Source organism: Talpa europaea (assembly GCF_964194135.1).
Source record: "Talpa europaea genome assembly, chromosome: 5".
Classification (NCBI taxonomy): Eukaryota; Metazoa; Chordata; class Mammalia; order Eulipotyphla; family Talpidae; genus Talpa; species Talpa europaea.
This window is the reverse complement of record NC_140071.1, coordinates 3,508,359-3,530,502: the sequence shown is the minus strand read 5'-3', so window position 1 is coordinate 3,530,502 and position 22,144 is coordinate 3,508,359. Positions and strand designations below refer to the sequence as shown.

Here is a 22,144-nt window from a genome sequence, read left to right as displayed (position 1 = left end):
GTGCTGAGACTTAATCCCTGTGCCGCCAGGGATTATATATTATATATTATATGTTAAATATAAACTATATATTATATATTATTATATGTTAACCATATAATAATTCAACCAGAAGAAGTTGAGAGAATGAATAAATTGTGATGAGAGTAATTAAAAGATATGAAGAATACTATAAAAGGTGCCTGAGCATGAGGGAGTTTCAAGGAGGGACAAACTTGGAAGGAAGCTGCGGTTCTGACCTCAGCGAAATGTGGAGTTGTCCAAGCCAGTGCTAGTCCACTGTTTCTAAGTGAGCAGTATTCTTCTCCAGTATTCAAAGACTCTTCAAGATGAGATAGATGGTAATGGGAACCTTTATAACACATATGAAATATGGAAGATGCACAACACTCATCCACCCAATATGTAGTAAAGGATCAATACACGACATTACAAAACCAGGCCTGAGTAAGAGACAAACCGTGCAATAACACGGTAAGTATATGTTTGTTTACCTTTTTAAGAAACTGCTATAGTGATTTCTAAACTGACTGTACCAATCTACACTCCCACCAGTAGAATAGGAAAGTTTTGTTGCTCCGCATTCTCAGCAACATTGGGTACAGGCAGTCTTCATCATTTCAGCCACTCTAGTATGGATATAGTGCTCTCTCACTGTTTTAACTTATTAACAGCTTTGCTGGAATGTAATTTACATACTATACATATCCACATACTACGGAAAGTTCGGCAACTTTAAGTGTACATGTCAACAGCTTTGAATTATTTAGTTAAGCAACAATACCACAGTCTAGTTGTTAACATCCTCATCATCACCCCAAAAGAAACTATTAAGTCATCTGCCCATTCTGTTAGCTCTACCCACTAGTTCACTTTCTCTCCATATAGATTTGCCTATTTCATACAAAGTGGATCATATAAAAGGTGGTCTCTCATGTTTCTTAGAATGTTTATGAGGCTCACCCACGCTGCAGCATCTACCAGTACTCCATTCCTCTGTACTGCCAGAAAACACTCCCTTTTACACACATTCCACATTTGGCTTATCCACTCATCAGGCAACAGACAGGAGTTGCTGCCGCTGTCTGGGAACTCCATCATGAATTCTCTTTGTATTCATCTGGGAATGGGACTGCTACATCAAGTGGTAACTCAGTTCAATTTTTTGAGAAAACTGGCCAAAATTAGCCATACCATTTCACATTTCACTAGCACTGAGTGAAGACTTCAATTTTTCCACATCCTTGCCAACACGGATTTTCTGCCCCTTTCGCGCACAGCTGTTCTAACAGGGGGAAAATTTCTGGCTGTGGTTTTGATCTGCCTATGAATTGTGAGGTGGCATTTTCTCACGTGCTTACTAGCCACATGCATATATTCTTTGGCGAAGCATCTGCGCAAACCTTTGGGGCTTTCTTCTTCAAATGACTTATTCGTTATCTTGTAACTGAGCTCTGAGAAATTTTTATATACTCCAGCTAAGTCCTTTACCACATACACGTTTCACAAACATTTTTGGTGGCCGACCTTCATTTTCTTAACAGTATTTTTCAAAGAGCAGATGAGCTGTCATCCTATTTATTAAATTCTTCTTCTGTGGATTGTGCTTTTCTGTTGTGCCTACAAAATCTTGGCCTATCCCCTGATCACAAAGTTTTTCTCTTATATTTTCTTCAAAAAGTTCATAGTTTAGGTTTTTCATTTAGGTCTACCATTCCTTTTAGTTAATATTGGTATATGGTGCAAGACGTGGCATGAAGTTCATTCTTTGCCTCTGGGTATTCAGTTATTCTAGCACTATTTGTCAAAAAACTATACTTTTCCCACTGTTTTTGTGCCTTAGTTAAAACTCTGTGGCCTAGGTGTTAAGTCTCAGGGCTAGCACCACAAAGGCCCACCTAGACAGCATGAGTTTGATCCCCAGCCAGGGAGCTGATCCACTCAAAGTGCAGCAAACCTCTCCTGTCTTGCCTGCTGCTCCCCTCAGCAGTGAATTTTAGTGACTCTGCATATTCTGTTCCCCACTGTGTCTCTGATGACCCCTCTCACCCTCCCCCCACCTCTGTCCTACACCCCAGTTCTTCTATGCAAAATGAAAAATCATTTTTAAAAAAAGTCCTATGGGTCTCCATCTTAAAGCGTATAAAGAAATTCTGAGACCAGTGGTCCTCAAGCTGTCCCATTCAACACAAGTGCAGAACTCTGCAAAGTTTGAGAATGGAAACAAAATCAATGCAGGAAACACTGCACGAAGGCCTAAGCACACAGCTGGCATTCGACTTCTTTTTTTAAGATTTATTTATGCATTTATGCCTGAAAGAACTGGGGTGTAGGCCAGAAGTGTAGGGTGGATAAGAGGATTCACCAGACACAGAGTAGGGAGCAGAACAGGCAGATTGACTGAAATACACTGCTGAGGGGAGCAGCAGGCGAGACAGGAGAGGTCTGCTGCGCCACGTGGGTCAGCTCCCCGGCAAGTTCGAAGTCAGGACTCAATGGTGATAGCTGACACCACTGACACTTAACAGTTCCACCAGGTATTCGATATTTGGCACGCAGAGATGAAAACAAAAAAGGACAAGGAATCTCCAAATCCTACATCTCAAAAGTGCTACAACAGAATTGTACATTATGTCTTTCATGGACTGAACTGTGTCATTTCCCTCACCACCTCCTCCAAAATTCCTAAGTTGAAGTTCTTTCCACCAGGATGCACAATGACTGCAGTGTTTGGAGATGGGGTCTTTAGAGAGGTAATTAGGTTTAAATTATGGTCATTAAGATGGGACTAGGACCTTATAGTGGGAATATGACTAGTGACTTTCTAGAAAGAGAAGGTCAGGACACAGACATGTACAGAGGAAAAACCAAGTGAAGATAAAGAAAATGAGATGCTCTGCAAGCCAAGGAGATAAGTTTAAGAACAAACCTGCCAAAACCTTGATCTCAAACTTCCAAGACTCAAGATCTGTGAGAAATAAATTTCTGTTGTTTAAACTACCTGTGCTATGTTGTTATGACAGTCCTTGCGCACTAATACACTGTCCAAAGCCAAAGATTTCTTCCCATTCAGTTGATATAAACTACACAATAAATCATTTTTCATTTTTTAAAGATTGACTTATTTATGCTTACAAGAACTGGGGTATAGGCCAGACATGCAGGGGTGAGAGGATTCAGCAGAGACAGAGTGGGGAGCAGAACAGGTAGATCTACTGAAATACCCTACTGAGGGGAAGCAGCAGGGAGACAGGAGAGGTCTGCTGTACCCTGTGGGTAGCTCCCTGGCTGGCCAGAGATCAAACACGTGCTGCAGTAGCTGCAGACAGCTTCATAGTGCTGTGTCTTAACCCCCTGTGCCACCAGGGAGGCCCCAACAAATCTTTTTTTTTTTTTTAAGATTGATTTATTTATTTATTTATTTATTTATTTATTTATTTATTTATTTATTTATTTATTTATTTATGCAAGCACTGGGTACAGTCAGAAGCGCAGGAGGGTGAGAGAAGTCACCAGAGCCAGAGCGGGGAGCAGAGCAGGCAGAAGGACCGAAGGACACTGCTGAGGGGAGCAGCGGGTGGCAGGAGAGGTCTGCGAGCCAAGCAGGACCCTCCTCCAGTGGCCGGGAGCAGCCGGGGATAGAACCGGTGCTGCAGAGGCTGCGGGCAGCTTCGCAACCCAGCGCTCAACCGCTTGCGCCACCGGGGAGGCCCCAACAAATCATTTTTTAAATCCTCATCTCTACACTGCTACACAGTCACTTTTTTCTATTAATTCTACCCTGATCTGTTTTTCTTCTTTCTCATTCTTTTCCTTCCCACTGCGTTAAATGCCTGTAGTATTGCCTAGTCCACTGCAACAGCATTCTAAGGCATTATAATCTGAATCAGTAAATTTCCCCCTGGAGTCTTAGTTCCTTGTTCCTTTTCTAAGAACTTTTCCCATTATATCTTTATTATACAAAAAAAAAAACAAAAAAAAACTGGTCTTCATGTCCTTACAGCAGAGAAGTAAATAAAGCACTATTTTAATAAGCCTGGTCTGGGGCCTCTCCTGGTGGTGCAGCGGTGGAGCACTGGGCTGCAAAACTCCCCGCAGCCGCTGCAGCGCCGGTTCGATCCCCAGCTACCAGCGAGGGTCCCACATGGCGCGACAGAACTCTCCTGCCGTGCCTGCTGCTCCCTTCAGCAGTGTGTTTCGTCAGTCTGTTCTGTTCCCCGCTCTGGCTTCCATGAATTCTCTCACCCTCCCACACTTCTGACGGTACCCAGTGCTTGTATAAATAAAGAAATCTTTATTAAAAAAAATAATAAGCCTGGTGTGGTAGCAGGTCTGGTAAATTCTCTCACCCTCCCACACTTCTGACGGTACCCAGTGCTTGTATAAATAAATAAATCTTTATTAAAAAAAATAATAAGCCTGGTGTGGTAGCAGGTCTGGTAAAGCCCAGCATTAAGGGTGCCCAACATTCAAACCTATTCTATCTAGTTCAACAATGTAGCAGACATCTTTTCTCCTGCCCAGATTATCAATGAACACAGCCAGTCATGATTTTTTTAAAATATAATTTAATAGCTAACATATTTAAGTGTGCAACATGATTCAATATATATATATATTATGAAGAGATCACAATAAGGCCATCACCACAGTCACAATCTTTCTTTCTGTGATCATAACTTTTGAGAACTACTTTCTGAGCAACTTTAAAATACGTAATACATCAGTATTAATGATAGCCGCCATGCTGTGCGTTACAGCCCAGGCTTACCTTATAACTCTGAATTTGTACCTTTTGATGTGACTTTTCATATCATCTTCTTACCACCACCCAGCTAATGGGTTACAGATGGGCACCTGACCCAATGCGCCAATCAGAATCTAGCTCCCAGAAATTGGGGTTTAAAGTTGATCAGAAAAGAGGCAGACTGAGGGAAGCAGCTAGTGCGTGTCAAGAAAATTTGCTTTGCCTCCCCAAGCTCCCCAAGCCTCATGCTTGTGTAAGTCAACCTAAGTCTTCCACTAGCTCCCTCTCTACACTCTCTACTAGCCCTGTGAAGTCAATGACTTGTATTTTACTTATCTTTCCAATTCGTTCATTCCATTACAGATACACCAATCTCCTGGCTACTTATTTATACAAGAGCTGGGGTACAGGCCAGAGTCATGGGAGGGTGAAAGGATTCACCAGAGACAGAGCGGGGAGCAGAACAGGCAGACAGACCGAAGGCACTGCTGAGGGGAGCAGCGGGCGAGTCAGGAGAGGTCTGCTGCACCATGTGGGATTCTCCCTGGTGGGCCGAGAATCGAACCGGAGCTGCAGAGGCTGTGGACAGCTTCACAGCATGGCGCTCAACCCACCGTGCCACCGGGGAGACCCACTCCTGGCTACTTCTTGAACATTCCTGGCATTCTCCCATCTTCGAGATTTCACACTAGAAACACCTTCTGTTTAGAATGCTCTGAATAGAGCATCTGAATGTCTAACTCTCCTCTCACACTTCTCGGTGAGGTCCTCCTCTGCTGCCACACTTAACACGGCAGCACTACCCTCATACCCTAGCACTCCTTACTCCTTCCTGATTTAACAGTTTTCCACAGCACTTATCCCCTACTAGCAAAGCCGCATAATTTACATTTTTATTTTGTCTCCCTTTCCTCCCCTACCAAGTCACAAATAAGAATGCCAGCTCTAAGAAAAAAAGGATTTGTTTCTTTTGTTCCCTGCAAGCACATAAAATAGTGCCTGGCTTATAACAGGTGCTCAATAAACATTTGTCAAAGAAGTGCACGGATGCTTTGGTCATCAGCATGCCAAAGCAGTGAAAGTTGATCTGCGGTGAGAATGAAGCAGACACGTCTGGAAACAAATGAAAAAGACCACGTAGTTGTAGAAAGACAGTAACTAGCTGTCTGAGCCTCACAACTTCCCTCCTTTTAACGCATTTCTTCCAAATATAAGTCACCGCAAGTTTTTGTCATGGCGATACAGACCATGATCAATTACAATTACACTTCAACTTCTTACCTTCCCAAAAAAAGTGTCATAAAGCGTAAAGAACAAATGCCTTGGCATTACACACACAGAGGCACGCTCACACACAGCTCTGATAAGATTTTGTATTACAGTCTGCTACTGTAAGCAGCAGAACTTAGCAAAATGAAAAAAGTCAACTCTGTATCACTGGGCTGAAATGAAAATACTCTAACAAAATAGTATCTTCATGAACAATGTAGGAACACTGATACTTGCTTGCAACATCTGTCCCAACAGTGCCATATTTTTCCTCTAAAAAAATAAACATCAGGGCCCCCCCTTGTGGCCCAGCGTTAAGAGCAGGGCTGCGAAGCTGCCCGCAGCCTCTGCAGCGCCGGTTTGATCCCTGGCCCCCTGTGAGGGTCCCACATGGCGCGGCAGACCTCTCCTGCCACCCGCTGCTCCCCTCAGCAGTGTATTTCGTCAAGTCTGCCTGTTCTGTTCCCCTCTTTGGCTCTGGTGGTTTCTCTCACCCTCCCGTGCTTCTGACTGTACCCAGTGCTTGGATGGATAGATGGATAGATAGATAGATAGATAGATAGATAGATAGATAGATAGATAGATAGATAGATAGATCTTTAAAAAAGACAAAAAACTTTACATCACACAGATATTTTTCCCCCAAACTGGAAAATTCTCAGTATATTCCAGGATCAGACCTCTAATCCATTAAACGATGATCTCTTACAGCTGTGAAATGTAAAGATTTGATGATGGATAGCAGTGTATGTAACACATCTGCACTTACACAACTACACACAATGAGAATGATGTACTCCTCCTGTCTTACAAGAATGGATTATAAACATTGTTGATTTTACACACACAAGAAAAAAAATTTTAAATGAACACTTTAGAGATCTCTAAAATTTAGCAAACTCTTAATATGAAGGACCAAAATCCTTATGGCAAGTGATCAATTTTCTAACAGAATTCAACACTGTTTATTATAAATAAAAAACATTCTGAATATTTTATTAAAACATCATAGATGGTACCTTCAGAGGAAAGCAACATGCTGGTTTTTTTTTTAATTTTTTTTTTTTTAAATAGAGGCATGTTTATTTATTTATTTATTTATTTTTATTTGTTTGTTTTGTTTATACAAGCACTGGGTACAGTCAGAAGCACAGGAGGGTGAGAGAATTCACGAGAGCCAGAGCGGGGAGCAGAGCAGGCAGAAGGACCGAAGGACACTGCTGAGGGGAGCAGCGGGCGGCAGGAGAGGTCTGCGCGCCATGTGGGACCCTCCTCCGGTGGCCGGGGAGCAGCCAGGGATCGAACCGGTGCCGCAGATGCTGCGGGCAGCCTCGCAACCCAGCGTTCAACCGCTGCGCCACCGGGGAGGCCTGCAACATGCTGTTTTGTAAAAGAAAAAAATTATTTGCACAGTTGGTATTTTAGAGACTTTTTTTAAAAATGGAAATATCAGTTATTTTAACAATACGTTTTAAGATTAAAAGATTTAACTCTATTATTATGTATAACCATTTTTTTTTAAGATTTATTTATTTATACAAGAGCTGGGGTACAGGCCAGAGGCACGGGAGGGTGAGAGAATTCACCAGAGACAGAGTGGGGAGCAGAACAGGCAGAAGGACTGAAGACACAGCTGAGGGGCGCAGTGGGCGAGGCAGGAGAGGTCTGCCGCGCCATGTGGGAATCTCCCTGGCAGGCCGGGCATTGAACCTGCGCTGCAGAGGCTCAGACAGCCATGTTTTTGAACTGTGCCACAAAAAAAACTGTTTCTTCTGTAGTCAGATAAAAACAATTATACTTCTTTAATAAAGAAAATCTAGGACAGGCCTTCCTGGTGGTGCAGTAGGTTGAGCGCAGTGCCATGAAGCTGTCCACAGCCTCTGCAGCCCAGGTTCGATTACCGGACAGCCAGGGAGATATCCACACGGAGCGGCAGACCTCTCCTGTCTTGCCCGCTGCTCCCCTCAGCAGTGGATTTCAGTCCGTCTGCCTGCTCTGCTCCCCACTCTGTCTCTGGTGAATCCTCTCACCCTCCCGTGCCTCTGGCCTGTACCCAAGTTCTTGTAGAAATAAAATCTTTTTAAAAAATCATTTTTAAAATAAGAAATAATCTGGGACAACAGCAAATAGAACAGTTGTTTCCAGGCTTTTTGGCACCTTTATTTTAGCATTTTTATCATGAAATCCTCCCTCCCTTTCCTTCCAGTGTTTTTTCAATTTTGAAAATTTCTGAGACTCCCAATTTCAATTTTGCAGAAGTAGGTATGAGGTATATTAAAATCCACTTTCGGGGCCTCCCCGGTGGCTCAGCGGTTGAGCGCTGGGTTGCGAAGCTGCCCGCAGCCTCTGCGGCGCCGGTTCGATCCCCGGCTGCTCCCCGGCCACCGGAGGAGGGTCCCGCATGGCGCGCAGACCTCTCCTGCCGCCCGCTGCTCCCCTCAGCAGTGTCCTTCGGTCCTTCTGCCTGCTCTGCTCCCCGCTCTGGCTCTGGTGGATTCTCTCACCCTCCCGCGCTTCTGACTGTACCCAGTGCTTGTATAAATAAATAAAAATAAATCTTAAAAATAAAATAAAATCCACTTTCGCTTCATGACTAATAGTTTCAGAAAACAAATGTAAAATAAATGATTATGTAGATAATTTATTCCATAAAGCAAGTTACAAAAATAAGTTATTTCAACACTGGATAACTGGATATACGCTAACAAATACCTAATTTAGCCGTGGAATCGAACACACCTGAGTCTGACCTGACCGCTGCCTCTGGCTGCCGCGCGGGGCTCGCACCGTTACGAAACCGCACGAACCCTCGACTCCTCTGCCTTCCTCAGCCTGAAACCGTGAGAGGCTTGAAGGCGATAAAGAGTTCAGCACGCGTGCAGAGTCACGTCTCACAAGCGTGAAAGCCAATAAAAGTCACTTGCATCTTACCCTGATTATAATTTTACGTGGAAGAGCACTGCTCGAGCACTACAAGGACACCGAAATTTTTTCTTTCAAGACTTGATATAAATGTCCAGATTCTGCAAGGCCTCGGGGACGAGCGCGACCCCGCACCCGGCGTGCAACCCCGAAGCAGAGCCCAGCTGCAGCGCCTCCTGCACCCGTCGAGCGGCCCCGCGCGGCCGGCCGGGGCGCGGGCGGGGACCCCCGGGCCAGAGCGCGCTCCGCCAGCCCCGGCGCAGCTGCTGTTCCCTCCGCCTGCCCCGCGGGGCCTGGGGGCGGCCTGCAGGGCTCCCCGCGCCACGCGCGCGCCGAGGCGAGGGGCACCCCGGGTGGTGGCCCGAGCACCCCAGTCCCTACCGCGAGCGCGCGCGGCGCGGACGGGCGGGTCGGCCCCGGGAGCCCCCCGGCGCGCTCTGGACTCGGGGCCCGCGGGGAGGCCGCGCACGGGGCGAGCAGGCCCGCCAGCTCCTCACCCCGGACCCCCAAACTTTCTCTCCCGAGCGCGGCGCGCCGGGCCGGCCCCGACATCCCCACGCGGGACCCCGGGCGCCGCGCGCCCCCCCGCCGCCCGCCGCCCGCCGCGGCCACGCGCGCTCGAGCACGGCCCCCCCGCCGCGACCCCGGCCGGCCCGGCCGCTCGCCCCGCGCCCCGCAGACGGCCCCCCGCGCGCCGGGGCCGCCCCGGCCTCCCGAGGCTGCGCCGGCAGGTCCGCGGGCCGCGGCACGCGCGCCCCAAAACACGCCGGGCCCGCGGGGGCGCCGAGAAGCCGCCCCCGAACAAAGGGGCCCGAGGGCCCCGCGCCAGCAGCCGCCGCCGGGCCTGCGCGCCGCGCCGCGGACACCCCGGGCCGCGCCGGGTCCGCCGGGCGAGCCGCGCGCTCGCGGCACCTGCGGGGCCGGCGGCCGCGCTCCGCGTCCACAAAGGGGGCGCGCGGGCCGTCGCCCCGGCAGACAAAGCGGCCCCGACGTCCCCCCGCCCCCCGGGCCGCGCGACCCCCCGCCGGGCGCCCCGCGACGCCCCCGGAGCCCCCGGCCCGGCCCGCGCGCGGGAAACGGCGGGGGCGCCGCGGGGTCACCTTCCGCCGCGCCGCCGCCCCTCGCGCCGGCCGGGGCAACGGCCCGCGGGCCCCGCGCCGCCCCGGCCCGGCCCGGCCCGGCCCCGCCTCGAGCGCCGCCGCCCCGCGCGGGCCGGCCCGAGCCCGAGCCCGGCTCACCTTCCTCCGCGGTGTCCATCTTGGCGGCGGGCGGCGGTGACGCAGCCGCGAGGCTCCGCGGCAGGCCCGAGCCTCCCGGCGGGGCGGGGCGAGGAGCGGCGCCGGCAGGTGCGGGCGCCGGGGGCGAGGGCAGCGCGGCCGGGCGCGGGACGGGACGGGACGGGACGGGACGGGACGGGACGGGCGAGGGAGCGGCTGACAGAGCGCGGGCGGCCGGGAGGGGGAGGGGCGGGAGCGCCGCGGGGCGAGGCCTGGGCGGGGCGGCGCGGCGGAAGGGGCGGGCGGCGCCGGCGGGTGGCGTCACTTCCGGCTGCGGCGGCGCAGAGGCCCGGCCGGGGGCGGGGCCGGCGCGGGGCGGGGGCGGGGCCAGGGCCCCTCGCGGGGGGCGGGGAGCGGCCGGGACTCGGGGTGCAGCCGGCGGCGGAACCAGCGAGGCGGCCCCGCGAGAGGCGACCCAGCGGGGACCAGCCGGGGGTTCGGGGGAGGCCGGGGCCTTAGGGCGCCTAAGCATAACCGGGGGGCGCCCCCTCCCCGGGCCGCGTGGCTGGGGCGGGCCCCCCAATATGCATGTGGGCTGGCACCCGGGTGGCACCGACGCCCGTTTGGGGGACGTGCCCAGACAGTCCTGAAAGAAACGCGAGGAGACAGACTTGCCCCCCACCCCCGCCGGCCGCGCGCGGGAGGCTCCGGGGGCCGCCGCTGGGGCGGGGGGCGGGGGGCGGGTCCCCCGCGGCGGGCGGGGGGCGCTGCACACTCGGAGCCCCGCGAGCGCGCGGGCACGTGCAGGAGGCGCCGCGTGGTTTCTGGAGCGCAGAGTCACCTGTCGCTAATTGCCTCGCCTGGTAAAGGCCGCTGCCCCGCCAGCCAGCACGGCGCCCCTCTCGCACAGGAGCCGTTTCAGAACCACGCTCCAGAAGGGGCACCAGCCTAGCAGTGCCTGAGCAGGAGCCAAGATGTCGCCCCCCTCTCTCCCCCCCCCCCCAGTAAGTAGGTTAAACAATGCGCAGACACCGAGCAGAAGCAGGCCCAGCAATGCCCGTCCTCTCGGTGGCTGGAAGGGGCAGAGCTGGGGAGACCCTCCCCAAGCCGCCTCAGAATGAGCCTCAGAATGAAAGGAGGGGGCCACAGAGGTGTGACCCTAGAAGACCTTCCTGATTTTGTAACAGGGGGGTCCCCAGGAAAGGGGGAGGTTCCAGGTTCCCTGCCCCACCCAAGGGAGGGTGGAGCTGAGCAGGGAGAGGAGAAGCCGCAGAGGAGACTGAGGAAGGAGGCGGGATGGAGCCAGAAGGAGACCTGGAGGAGGCACATGGGGCCTAGAGACACGTGAAGAAACTGCGCTTGCCTTTTGGTTGTGGACGGGGTGACACAGATATGGGTGAGACCCGTGGGGAGGTGACAATGGTGGTTTTTGTCTTGATTTTGATTTTGCTCTTTTCCTTCCGGGCTTGTCTGGTTGTTTCTGACCCTTTTCTGTGGTTCCCCACTGGAAGGTGCTTCAGACCTGTGGCAGGCTTCGAGGCCTTGCTCTGGGCCAATCCTGCTTGGATGGACTTGTACCCACAAGGGGACGGGTCACTTTGGATGCTTGGTTTAGAAACTAGACTCTTTGCCTTTCCTGTGTTGTTTCCTAGTTGTATTAAAGTTCCTTCCCATTAAAGTCTCATATGATTTGTGTTGATGCAGCGGATGTCAAAACCCATTAAGAATACGCAGGTTTGCTGGGTTTGGGCTGCCCCTCTCCCTGCCCTGTAACAGATTTGGCGCCCCACATGATTTAGGACAGAGCCATCCATGGTTAGTCAGCCAGGTTTGCAGGGTTTGGGCTGCCCCTCTCCCTGCCCTGTAACAATTTGACAACATCACTCATGGTACCCAAGGCAGAAAAGAGCTCAAATTCTTGCAATGGCGACCTTGAGAAATGAGGGTTCTCAAGTCATTCCTGAGAGGTTTCCACGAGCCTGTCTCCTGAGAAACAGAATACAGAAGCTCACTCCCCAACCCCATCCCTCCCGCCATAGAGCAAGAGTTCACCTTCCCCATCAGGCCAAACCTCTTCTCACACAGCTCAGTCCTGGGGCACAGTTCAAGACCACCAGGCCCAGTCTTGGATGTTGCATAGCATAAGAAGAAGGATTCTTAGAGCCAGAGAGAGACAGATTTGCTGCAGGAGGTGAGACAGCCCAGGCAGGGAAAAGAAATTGAGAGCCTTAGTATGTGCGGCCTAAGTGCCGTTTGAACGGTGGACCAAACGGTGGACGAGGAAGCGGTTCAAATAATTGGACCCACCACCCTGACCTTCAGGTGCCACCTTAACGAAAAAATGTTAGATCCTGACTAGCGATGATCTCCCAATTTCCTCCAGCGAGGGAGTTGAGAGCCAGCATTCCGAGGGGGGTGGTGGGTAGCCAACCCGGGAGGTGACCCTGCTGCTCTGCAGCCCTCCTCATGGACTTGCTCTTTCAATATCGCCTCCTAACCCCCTTTGAGGACCCAGGCAAGCACTGGTTCCCTCATGCAGGAGTCTCTAGTAAACTAGTGCTCTGGTGAATTCTTTCCCTAGAGGGCCAAGTACCACACTTTTTGGGGTGGTTAACAGAAGTACGAGTAGTACTTCAGGATAGGTATGTGACCGTCAGCTTGGGCTGCATATATGCCCGAGTGGCTGAGACCACTTTTTTTCTTAAGATTTATTTATTTATGCATACAAGAACTGGGGTGCATGCCAGAGGTATGGGAGCTGAGAGGATTCACCAGAGACAGAGTGGGGAGCAGAACAGGCAGATTCACCAAAATTCACTGCTGAGGGGAGCAGCAGGCAAGACAGGAGAGGTCTGCTGCATCATGTGGGTAGCTCCCCACCTGGGGATCAAACTCATGCTGTCTAGTTGGGCCTTTGTGGTGCTAACTCTGAGACTTAGCTCCTAGGCCACCAGGGAGGACCCCTGCCATGGGGCTTTTGTTATACATTTATTAAAAGCAAACACAAAACCTTAAATTTGATACATGGAAACATAAGTAACTCTGATAAATGTAGTGTCAGACATTAAAAAAAAACTTTAGTGAGAAGAAATTTTCTTTAATGAGAAGAAATTTTTAAATTTTAGTGAAAAGGAATTTTACAAATTTCTTTTATGTCTGCATCATTAGCAGAGATTGGATTTTCATTTCTGTCTCTCCTGTTACTCTGTGGCCATATGTTATGGTTAAAGTATATGAAGATCTTAGAGATAATTTAAAAAGGGAGACATCTTTTGAGATAATTTTGGATATTCTTTAGTAATATGCCAAAACTGAGCAAGTGGTAGTTCATTAAGATGTGTTATAGGGCATCTTTAAAGACACATCACCCAAAGCAGTGATAGTGAAGGAAAATGTAAACAGATGGGACTACACCAAATGAAAGATCTTCTGTATAGCAAAAGAGACAGTAACCAAAATAAAGAGACACTCCACTGATTGGGAGAAAATTTTTGCACACATGATAAAGGACTGATCACAAAAATCTACAAAGAGGGGCCTCCCCTAGTGGCGCAGGCGGTTGAGCACAGCACTGTGAAGCTGTCCGCAGCCTCTGCAGCGCCAGTTCGATCCCGGGCGGATGGACGGCCGGTCAGCAAGGGTCCCATATGACACGCAGACCTCTCCTGTCTTGCCCGCTGCTCCCCTCAGCAGTGTATTTCAGTAGATCTGCCTGTTCTGCTCTGTCTCTGGTGAATCCTCTCACCCTCCTATACCTCTGGCCTGTACCCCAGCTCTTGCATGCATGAATAATTAAATCTTTAAAAAAGACTCTAAAAGGTATAGCATATACAAGGTCCCCATTATGTGTGTGTATGTGTGTGTGTATTTACAGTGCCATGAGGATGCTATAATCTAGTAATGCTGGGTCTCCATACAGCAATAAAATGAATAAGAGGGGCCATGCAGAAAGACACAGTATAATTTTTTGAGCACTACCTCTGACAACAATAATTAACCAAACTCCCTATCACGCCCACTCAACATCAACAGCAATCCTGGAAGTAAATCCTGTGCCCATTTCACAGATGAGGAATCTGAGACTCACAGCTGCTAAGTACCTAGCTCTTGGCCATACACATAGACAAGGAACCCCACTGTTTTGCCACGAGCAGCCTTCCTCTCCACACCACCACTGAACTCTCAATTTTTTGCTCTGAGCCCAGCCCATGTTTATATAGAGAAACCCATGCCATTGCAACAGTAGCACACAATTGCTGCTGAGCAGCATAGACATGGTCATTAGGCAAAGGCCTCATTATAAGCTTTCAATTATTTTTTTAAAGACTTATTTATTTATGCATACAAGAGCTGGGGTGCAGGCCAGAGATGTGGGGGGGTGAGAGGATTCACGAGAGACAGGGTGGGGAACAAAACAGGCAGACTGACTGAAATACACTGCTGAGGGGAGCAACAGGGAGACAGGAGAGGTCTGCTTTGCCATGTGGGTTGCTCCCTGGCTGGCCTGGGGATTGAACTCGTGCCGCAGAGGCTGTGGACTGCTTCAGATTGCAGTGCTTAATCCCTTGCGCCACAGGGAGGCCCTAAGCTTTCAATTATCAACACTAGCAAATTACAGAAGCAATTTATAGCCTCTTAATATTAAACCCTCCCCTTTCTATCTTCCCTGCCGTCCTATCTTCTCTCCTCCCATCTTCCTTTTCCTCTCCATATTTCTTTTCTATTTTTTTGTCCCTTTGTGCAATGAGACACAATAGCAACGTGGACCAGAACATGGGGGTTGAAGAGAGAGCCATGAACGGACGGGGAAGGCTGGCGCGGTTGGACAACTGATAACATAGAGCAAATAAACACAGATATCTATGAGAGCGCAATGAGAATCAGATGGCCCACTGCTGGGAAAAACAGTAGCACGGAAAAGGGGGAGGCTAGAAAGAATCTTGAGGTGTTGGGGTGGGAAGGCAGGCATCACCATGAGCTCATTTTACAAAATATGAACAGGACCTCCCTGGAGGCACAGGGCTTCAATCTCAATGCTCTAAGGTATCAGCAGCCACTGCATCCTGAGTTCGATCCTGGCCAGGGAGCTACCCACATGGTGCAGCAGACCTCTCCTGTCTCCCGCTGCTCCCCTCAGCAGTGTGTTTCAGTAGATCTGCCTGTTCTGCTCCCCACTCTGTCTTTGGTGAATCCTCTCATCCTCCTGCGCATCTGGCCTGCACCCCAGTTCTTGTGTGCATGAATAAATAAATCTTAAAAAAATAATAAATCCTTAAAAAAAAAATAAAGTGATGGTATGGCCAAATTGTTCATTGATTTTGCGTAAGTAAAGAATCCTCCAAAAATCCAAGACAGGCTTCAAAGAGCTTCCAGGTTGACGTGTATGTGGAAATTTAGGGAGAACCATCCTGCCACAGAGAGCATGACTGACTTGTGCCCTTTCCCGTTATGTGCCCAAAGCAGCTCTTCCATCAGGCTCTTTCTAAGTTATATCATTTGTAATAAATCTAGTGAGTAAACAGGGTTCCTGAGTTCTGAGCTACTCTGGCCAATTCACTGAACCTGAAGAGGGGGCCTGGGAATCTCAATTTATATATCCAGTCGTCAGAAGAGCAGGTGCAAGCTAGACTTGCAACTGACACCTGATGTCTAAGGGGAGGTGCTGGGCGCCCTGGACACACAGCCAGGCAGTCAGAAGCACATGGAACAGCCGGCGCTTGAGACCAGACCCTGAAGCTGAGGGTGATCTTGGGAGCGTGAATCCTTATTTTGCGGAACTAATGCTGTAGGCAGCCTCAGAACTGAGTAGAATTCTGAGACGCCCTGCTTGTTGGTGTGGGGAAGCCTCTTTTCACGCCGGACATTGAGTGTGGGAACCCTGAACGCACACGGAAGCCACAGTTCTTCAGGTCCTTTAATTCACAGCTTTTTCATTAACTAGAACGGCCACATTTTTTTTAAAGATTTATTTATTTACACAAGAATCATGGTACAGGCCAGATGGACAGGAGGGTGAGAGGATTCACCAGAGACAGAGCGGGGAACAGAACAGGCAGACGGACGAAGGACACTGCTGAGGGGAGCAGCGGGTGAGGCAGGAGAGGGCTGCCGCGCCATGTGGGACCCTTGCTGGCGGCCGTGGATCGAACCGGCGCTGCAGAGGCTGCAGGCAGCTTCACAGCGCGGCGCTCAACCGCCTGCGCCACCAGGGGAGGCCCGAATGGCCACATTTTAAAGTCATTCTTAAATCTGAAATGGTATGCTATCATTCAAAACATTCTTGTTGGTATTTATGACAGGTGTGTATTGTACAGAACCTTCTAAACTCTTTACCCAAAATGTACCCATAATTTATGCAGTGAAATAAAACCTCATTCTATTTTTGTGTCAATCTCCAAGTCTTACCAAGAAATAAAAAAGTCACCATTGATTCTAGCAGGTGACTGGCAACACCCTGAGTGTCTGTCCTTGTGAGGTAGATCAGGCCCTGGCAGTTCCTTCTGAATGAAGAGGCCAAAGAAGGACAAAGAAAAGTTGGAAATCCTTTCTTAAGCTGCACAGGATCCAGACGGAGCAGCCACACCTCTGATTTCCTTGTTCAATGCAAGCAGATACAGGAGGTGGGCGCTTTATTTAGTGCTCAGGCACGAAAAAGCTCGCCCACAAACAAAATGTTCCCCAACTATTGTAAAGGGGCAGAGTGTGTGGTGAACCACGGGGCTCCAGCATGGTCGAGGGCACTGTGCCCTCTATGCAACACTGAGCAAGTCGGTAACTCCTGGGCACACCCTGGACTCCTGGGGTGAAGCAAGACTACAGCAGGGGAGCAGGTGCCTCATCAGGGCTGGAGTCCGTGAGCATCAGCAGTTGGCATCAGCGCTGGGAGTGTAAATAAAGTCAGAAATGAGGCTTAATCTGATAGTCTGAAATTCTGCCAACCCAAAGGAGACCTGGCATGCCACGTGCGCCTGCATGGCCTCCCCAACAGGTCTCCCTTCCAAAGCGAAGCATGATTTATGAGTTAGGAAGAGCTACGGGCAAGCTGAGGAACACTAGGCTTCTCTGCTTTAGGATTTCTGGGTACCTTCAGTCTGTCAAAAAGTGTTGAGAATCTACAACAGGGAAATAAGGCCACCGGTGCCGTCCACGTGCCCTCGATCACTGAACCTCTCCGCAGAGGCTCTGTCACCCAGCATGCACCCTGCAAAATGCCCGGCCAGACCAGCCCCATAGGTGTCAGGGATAAAAGAACCAAGATCTCCCTCACCGAGAGTAGGAAGCCTCTAACTTGGCGATGGCAACTTCCACCTCCGGAAGATCCTTTAGCCCAGGAATTCCTTGAAGTTGTGTTGGATTTCCCAGGCTAAATCAGAACGCCAGACTGGCAATGAATCCCATCTCGGAGGGCTATGCCAGGCTACCTACTGTGAGCTCACGGGCTCAGCACCAGACGTCTCGGGAGCTCTGGGCCGGTGGGAATGCATCTGCAGGCGTGGACCACGACTGCTCCATGTTCTTGCCCCTGGAAGGAGAGTGTAGTGACTAAATGGTGCCCTCCCCTTCCAAAAGATGTGTCCTCGCCTTAATGCCTAGAAGCTGTGGGTGTTACCTTATTTGGAAAAACAGTCTTTACAGTTGTAATTAAGCTAAGGATCTTGCGGTGAGATCATCCTCCCAGATTCTCCAGAAGAACCATAAATCTTGTGACAGGCGTCCTTATGAGAGGCAGGTGGGGGCAAATTTGAGACACAGAGAGACGATGATGTGAGGCGGGAGCAGCCCAAGGGGCACCAGGAGTCGCCAGAAACTGGATTCTCCTCAGAAACATCTCTGCAGGAAATGTGTCCCTGCCCACACCTTGACTCCAGACCTCTCACCCACGAATATGAGGCAACACTTTCCTGTTGTTTTCAGCCACCAGGTGTGAGCTTATTTGTTATAGGACCCCAGGCAACTCTTAGAGAGGTTAGGGACTCTCCATGCTCACCACAAACTTCATCTATTTATTTATTTATTTTAATTTAATTTATTTATGCATACAAGAACTGGGGTACAGGCCAGAGGTGCAGAGGTGAGAGGATTCACCAGAGACAGAGTGGGGAACAGAACAGGCAGATCTACTGAAACACACTGCTGAGGGGAGCAGCGGGGAGACAGGAGAGGTCTGCTGCGCCATGTGGGTAACTCCTTGGCCAGGGATGGAACTCGTGCTACAGTGGCTGCGGACAGCTTCACAGTGCTGAGACTTAACCCCTTGTGCCACCAGGGAGGCCCCTAAACCTAATATTTTGAGTGTACAAGTTATGTGCAAGCTCTAAATCAATCACAGTGAACTCGGATGAGGCGCCTGGCCCTGCCGGGCTCTATCCAGCCCAGTCAGTAACTCATTCAGTTCCTTAAACTGATGAGGTTCGAGCTCCAGAGGACACTCAGGCTGTGTGTTACACAGGTTCCACATATCCGAAGTGACCCACTTGGCATCTGGCTCCAGGTAGGGGCCAGCAACATCCCCAGCTCACAGGAGACTCTGTGGGTCTCCCTGGACCCTGCTCCCTGGATTCTGGTTCGGGTGGGTGTCCAACCTTGCCTCCCTGCCTTCCTTTCCTCCCTCTGATGCTCCCTATCCCACCGCTGTGTCCATTGCGCGGGGCCTCAACCCCTGGTGGGGACCATACAAGTGACTGTCTAACTTGTGGGCCCTGAGAGACATATGGGACAATGGGTGGCCCGACCACGCAGGACAATGGAACCCTGACCCATCAGCGGCAGCCGCCAGTCCAGAAAGACAAACCGTGACCTCAGCTGCACTCCGCCTGACCTCCCAGGCTGCCCTCCTTCTCAGTCTGCCTGCAGCTGCCGGGGGCACCAGCCTCCAATCAGGGCACCCCCAAGCCCTCCCTTTTCCACTGTGAAATTTCCCATTTCTCTGCCTGCCTTTGAGTGTCTGGCAGACCGGAGAGTTGGTCGCGGGCTCCTTTTGTTCGGCACCTCTGAATCAAGAGGCCCCCATCTCACCTGGGTGGTCTTTGTTTCCACATCCTTTTGGTTTTAAGGGGTTCTGAGAGCTTGCTCCCTGGCCTGGTCGACTCCTGCCCTTCAGGTGACCTTCACGGATCTTTTCTGTCTGTCTCAAATCTCAGATCTGTCCCATTTCTGCCTGAATGACCCTGCCCAGCAAGCACCTGCCTGTCCCCGCAGTGACTCATCAATTTCCTCATCAGGCCTCTCATTTCGAGGCAGGTGAGACCTCCAGTTACTACAGGGACACCTACAGAGCTGCAGTTTAGCCCCCCCACCTCCCCTCACTGGGAAGCAGTTGCCATAGTGATAGATGCAGCAGCCTGGAAGGCGAGAGGGTGGCTCCCAGCAGCCTGCCCACGCCAGGGAGGAGTCGTCCTCTGCTCGGTCTGAGCAGCTCAACCCCCATCCCCCCCCTGGGCAACCCGAGCAAAAGGGACTGGGGGTGGGGGCTGTGCCTGCAGGTCACTTCTGGTTGAGCACATCCCCCACGTCGGCTGTCAGTGATTGGCGTCACTTGGTGGTTCAGCTTAGACTGTGTCGCTTAGCAACGAAATAACAAACAACGTAAATAGAATGTTCATTGAATCTGCCTTGAAGGTCTTGTTTACAGGGAGCAACCCCCCCCCCACCCGCAGCGCTGAGGTGGGGCTGTGGGCGGGCTCAACCTTTTCAAACGGAGGATTAGCACATACAATAGAAAGTGCACAAAGCTTTGGTACACATCTTGATAAGTAGTTATCACCACCCAGATCAAGAGATAGAGTATTTCCAGGGCCAGAGAATTCCCTCCTGACCTTCGCAAGCAGGCAATACCCACTCTCCAGGGAGGTGGATGTGACTCATTGTTATCAGTTTGTTCTGTCTTTGAATTTCACTTGAATGGCATCGGACAGTCTGGGCCATTGGTCTGGTTGATTTCATTCTTTGCGGTGGTGAGATTCCCCTGCTGTGTGTGTAGGTGGAGGAGAGGGAGATGCTAGAACACCATGTTCCCTCCACCCCTCCACAGAACTCTCACAACTTTGAACTTCAACTTGCTAGCATCTGAGCACCTTCCCCTTTGAAACTGCCTGGATGGATGTCCCTGTAAACCAAGCCCAGCTTGCCAAGCTGTGACAGGGCAGGGAGAGGGGCAGCCCAAACCCCGCAAACCTGCCTATTCTATATAGGGTTCTGCCATCCGCCACATCAACACAAAACATGAGACTTTAATGGGAAGGAACTTTAATACAACTAGGAAACAATACAGGAAAGGCAAAGAATCTAGTTTCTAAATGAAGCACCCAAAGTGCCCCGTCCCCTTGTGGGTAAAACTCCATCCAAATGGGGTTGGCCCAGAACAAGGCCCCAAAGCCTGCCACAGTCTAAAGCACCTTCCAGTGGGGACCCACAGAAAAGGGTCAGAAACAACCAGACAAGCCCGGAAGGAAAAGAGCAAAATCAACATCAAGATAAAAGCTGCCATGGTCACCTCCCCACGGGTCTCACCCACATCTGTGTCACCCCGTCCACGACCACAAGGCAAGCGCAGTTTCTTCACGCGTCTCTCGGCTCCATGTTCTGTTGTAGAGCAACCCCGATACAAAACGGGGTGCCTGACTGTGGGTCCTCACCCGCGCGCTTAAAGGCGCGCTTAAAAGGACTTATCCATGCTCCACTGCAGGCACACGTGAAAGGTTAATAAAAGGTTTATTTACAAGGGAAGGGGAAATGAGGAAATGTACAGCTCAGGGAGAAAAGTGGGAGACAAAGTTTTAAATGAGTCCTACCCGATCCGCCGATCAGGAATCCCAAAATGGCGCTCTGAGAGTTGGCCGCCAGCCAGGAGCGGTGAAGCCAGGAGGTGAGCGATCGCGAGCCAGAGAGCCCAAGGCCCACGTGTTTGGTTTTTTATATCCAACCTGGCTGCCCAACTCCACCCTCAGGTCCCAGCCACCCTCCCTTGGTGGTGATGGGATTTGTCTTTCCCAGACTCTTGATGGCTTTAGTCTGGAGTGGGGGTGGGGTCCACAAAGCCTGTATGGGATTAACTCAGGACATCACTTCCCCCTAACAGTTCCTCCACCAGGTCTCCTTCTGGCTCCATCCTGCTCCTTATTCATATGCTAAATACCTTAAACTCGTCGGGACAAAGGCTTTCTCCACGTGAAGTGGCCCCTCCCGCACAGACTCCTGAGGCTTCAGGACCAGGGCCTTCACCACGTGACCAGGCCCCTCCTGAGGCCCCTCCCGCACAGATTCCTGAGGCTTCACAGCCTCCATTGCCCTCCAGGGAGGTAGTTATCACGGCGTCTCCTCCCCACACTAGGAGCGGCACCCATTTTGGCAGTAACGACCGCTCTGTGGCAGGACAGTTTCCTCTTCGCCAGCTGCCGATGGGTGGCGTGAATGAAGAGGGGAGACCTGCTGGGTACTTTTGGTCGCACCGTCCTTTTTGCACCGGGGACCTCCAAACTTGGAAGAACTCTGTTCCCCCGTACCGGCAGGCTCCTAAGAGGATGGCGGACTTGTTCGCCTCTGTTTTTCTCTCCCACCGCCCTAACTGGGCAGATATACAGATGATGTTACAAGTTTTACTAGGTCTAGATGAGCGGAGGATAGTAGTGAGGAAAGCCAGGGAGGAGGCTGCACGTCTCCGCCAACAGGATAGCCAATCCCCAGAGCCACAGATTGCTGTCCCAGAGGTAGATCCTAAATGGGACCCCAACAATGGAGGAATGGCGAAGTTGGATCTGTATAAAAAATGTTTATTGGTAGGACTGGAGCAGGGAATCCCCAAACATAAAAATGTTAACAAATTATTGGACCTTACACAAGGGGCTAATGAGGATCCATCAGAGTTCCTTGAGAGGATTATTCAGACGTATAGAGACCACACGAATATAAATCCGGATGCCCCAGAAAATGCTCATTTGTTCACTATGGTGTTCATCACATATTGTGCTCCAGACATAAGGAAACAGTTAGC

At 50.8% G+C, this 22,144-nt stretch overlaps 1 protein-coding gene across 1 annotated transcript in view; it reads right to left on the bottom strand.

Annotated features, from left to right (window-relative positions):
- MARCHF6 (membrane associated ring-CH-type finger 6) overlaps positions 1–10,195 on the bottom strand; it is a gene marked incomplete at both ends in the record, with an annotated part of 61,373 nt that extends 51,178 nt beyond the window's left edge. The window contains one exon of the mRNA XM_084233890.1: positions 10,177–10,195. Within this exon, the coding sequence (XP_084090016.1) occupies positions 10,177–10,195 (19 nt within the window). The remainder of the gene's footprint in view (positions 1–10,176) is intronic.
- Positions 10,196–22,144: the final 11,949 nt, after the last annotated feature.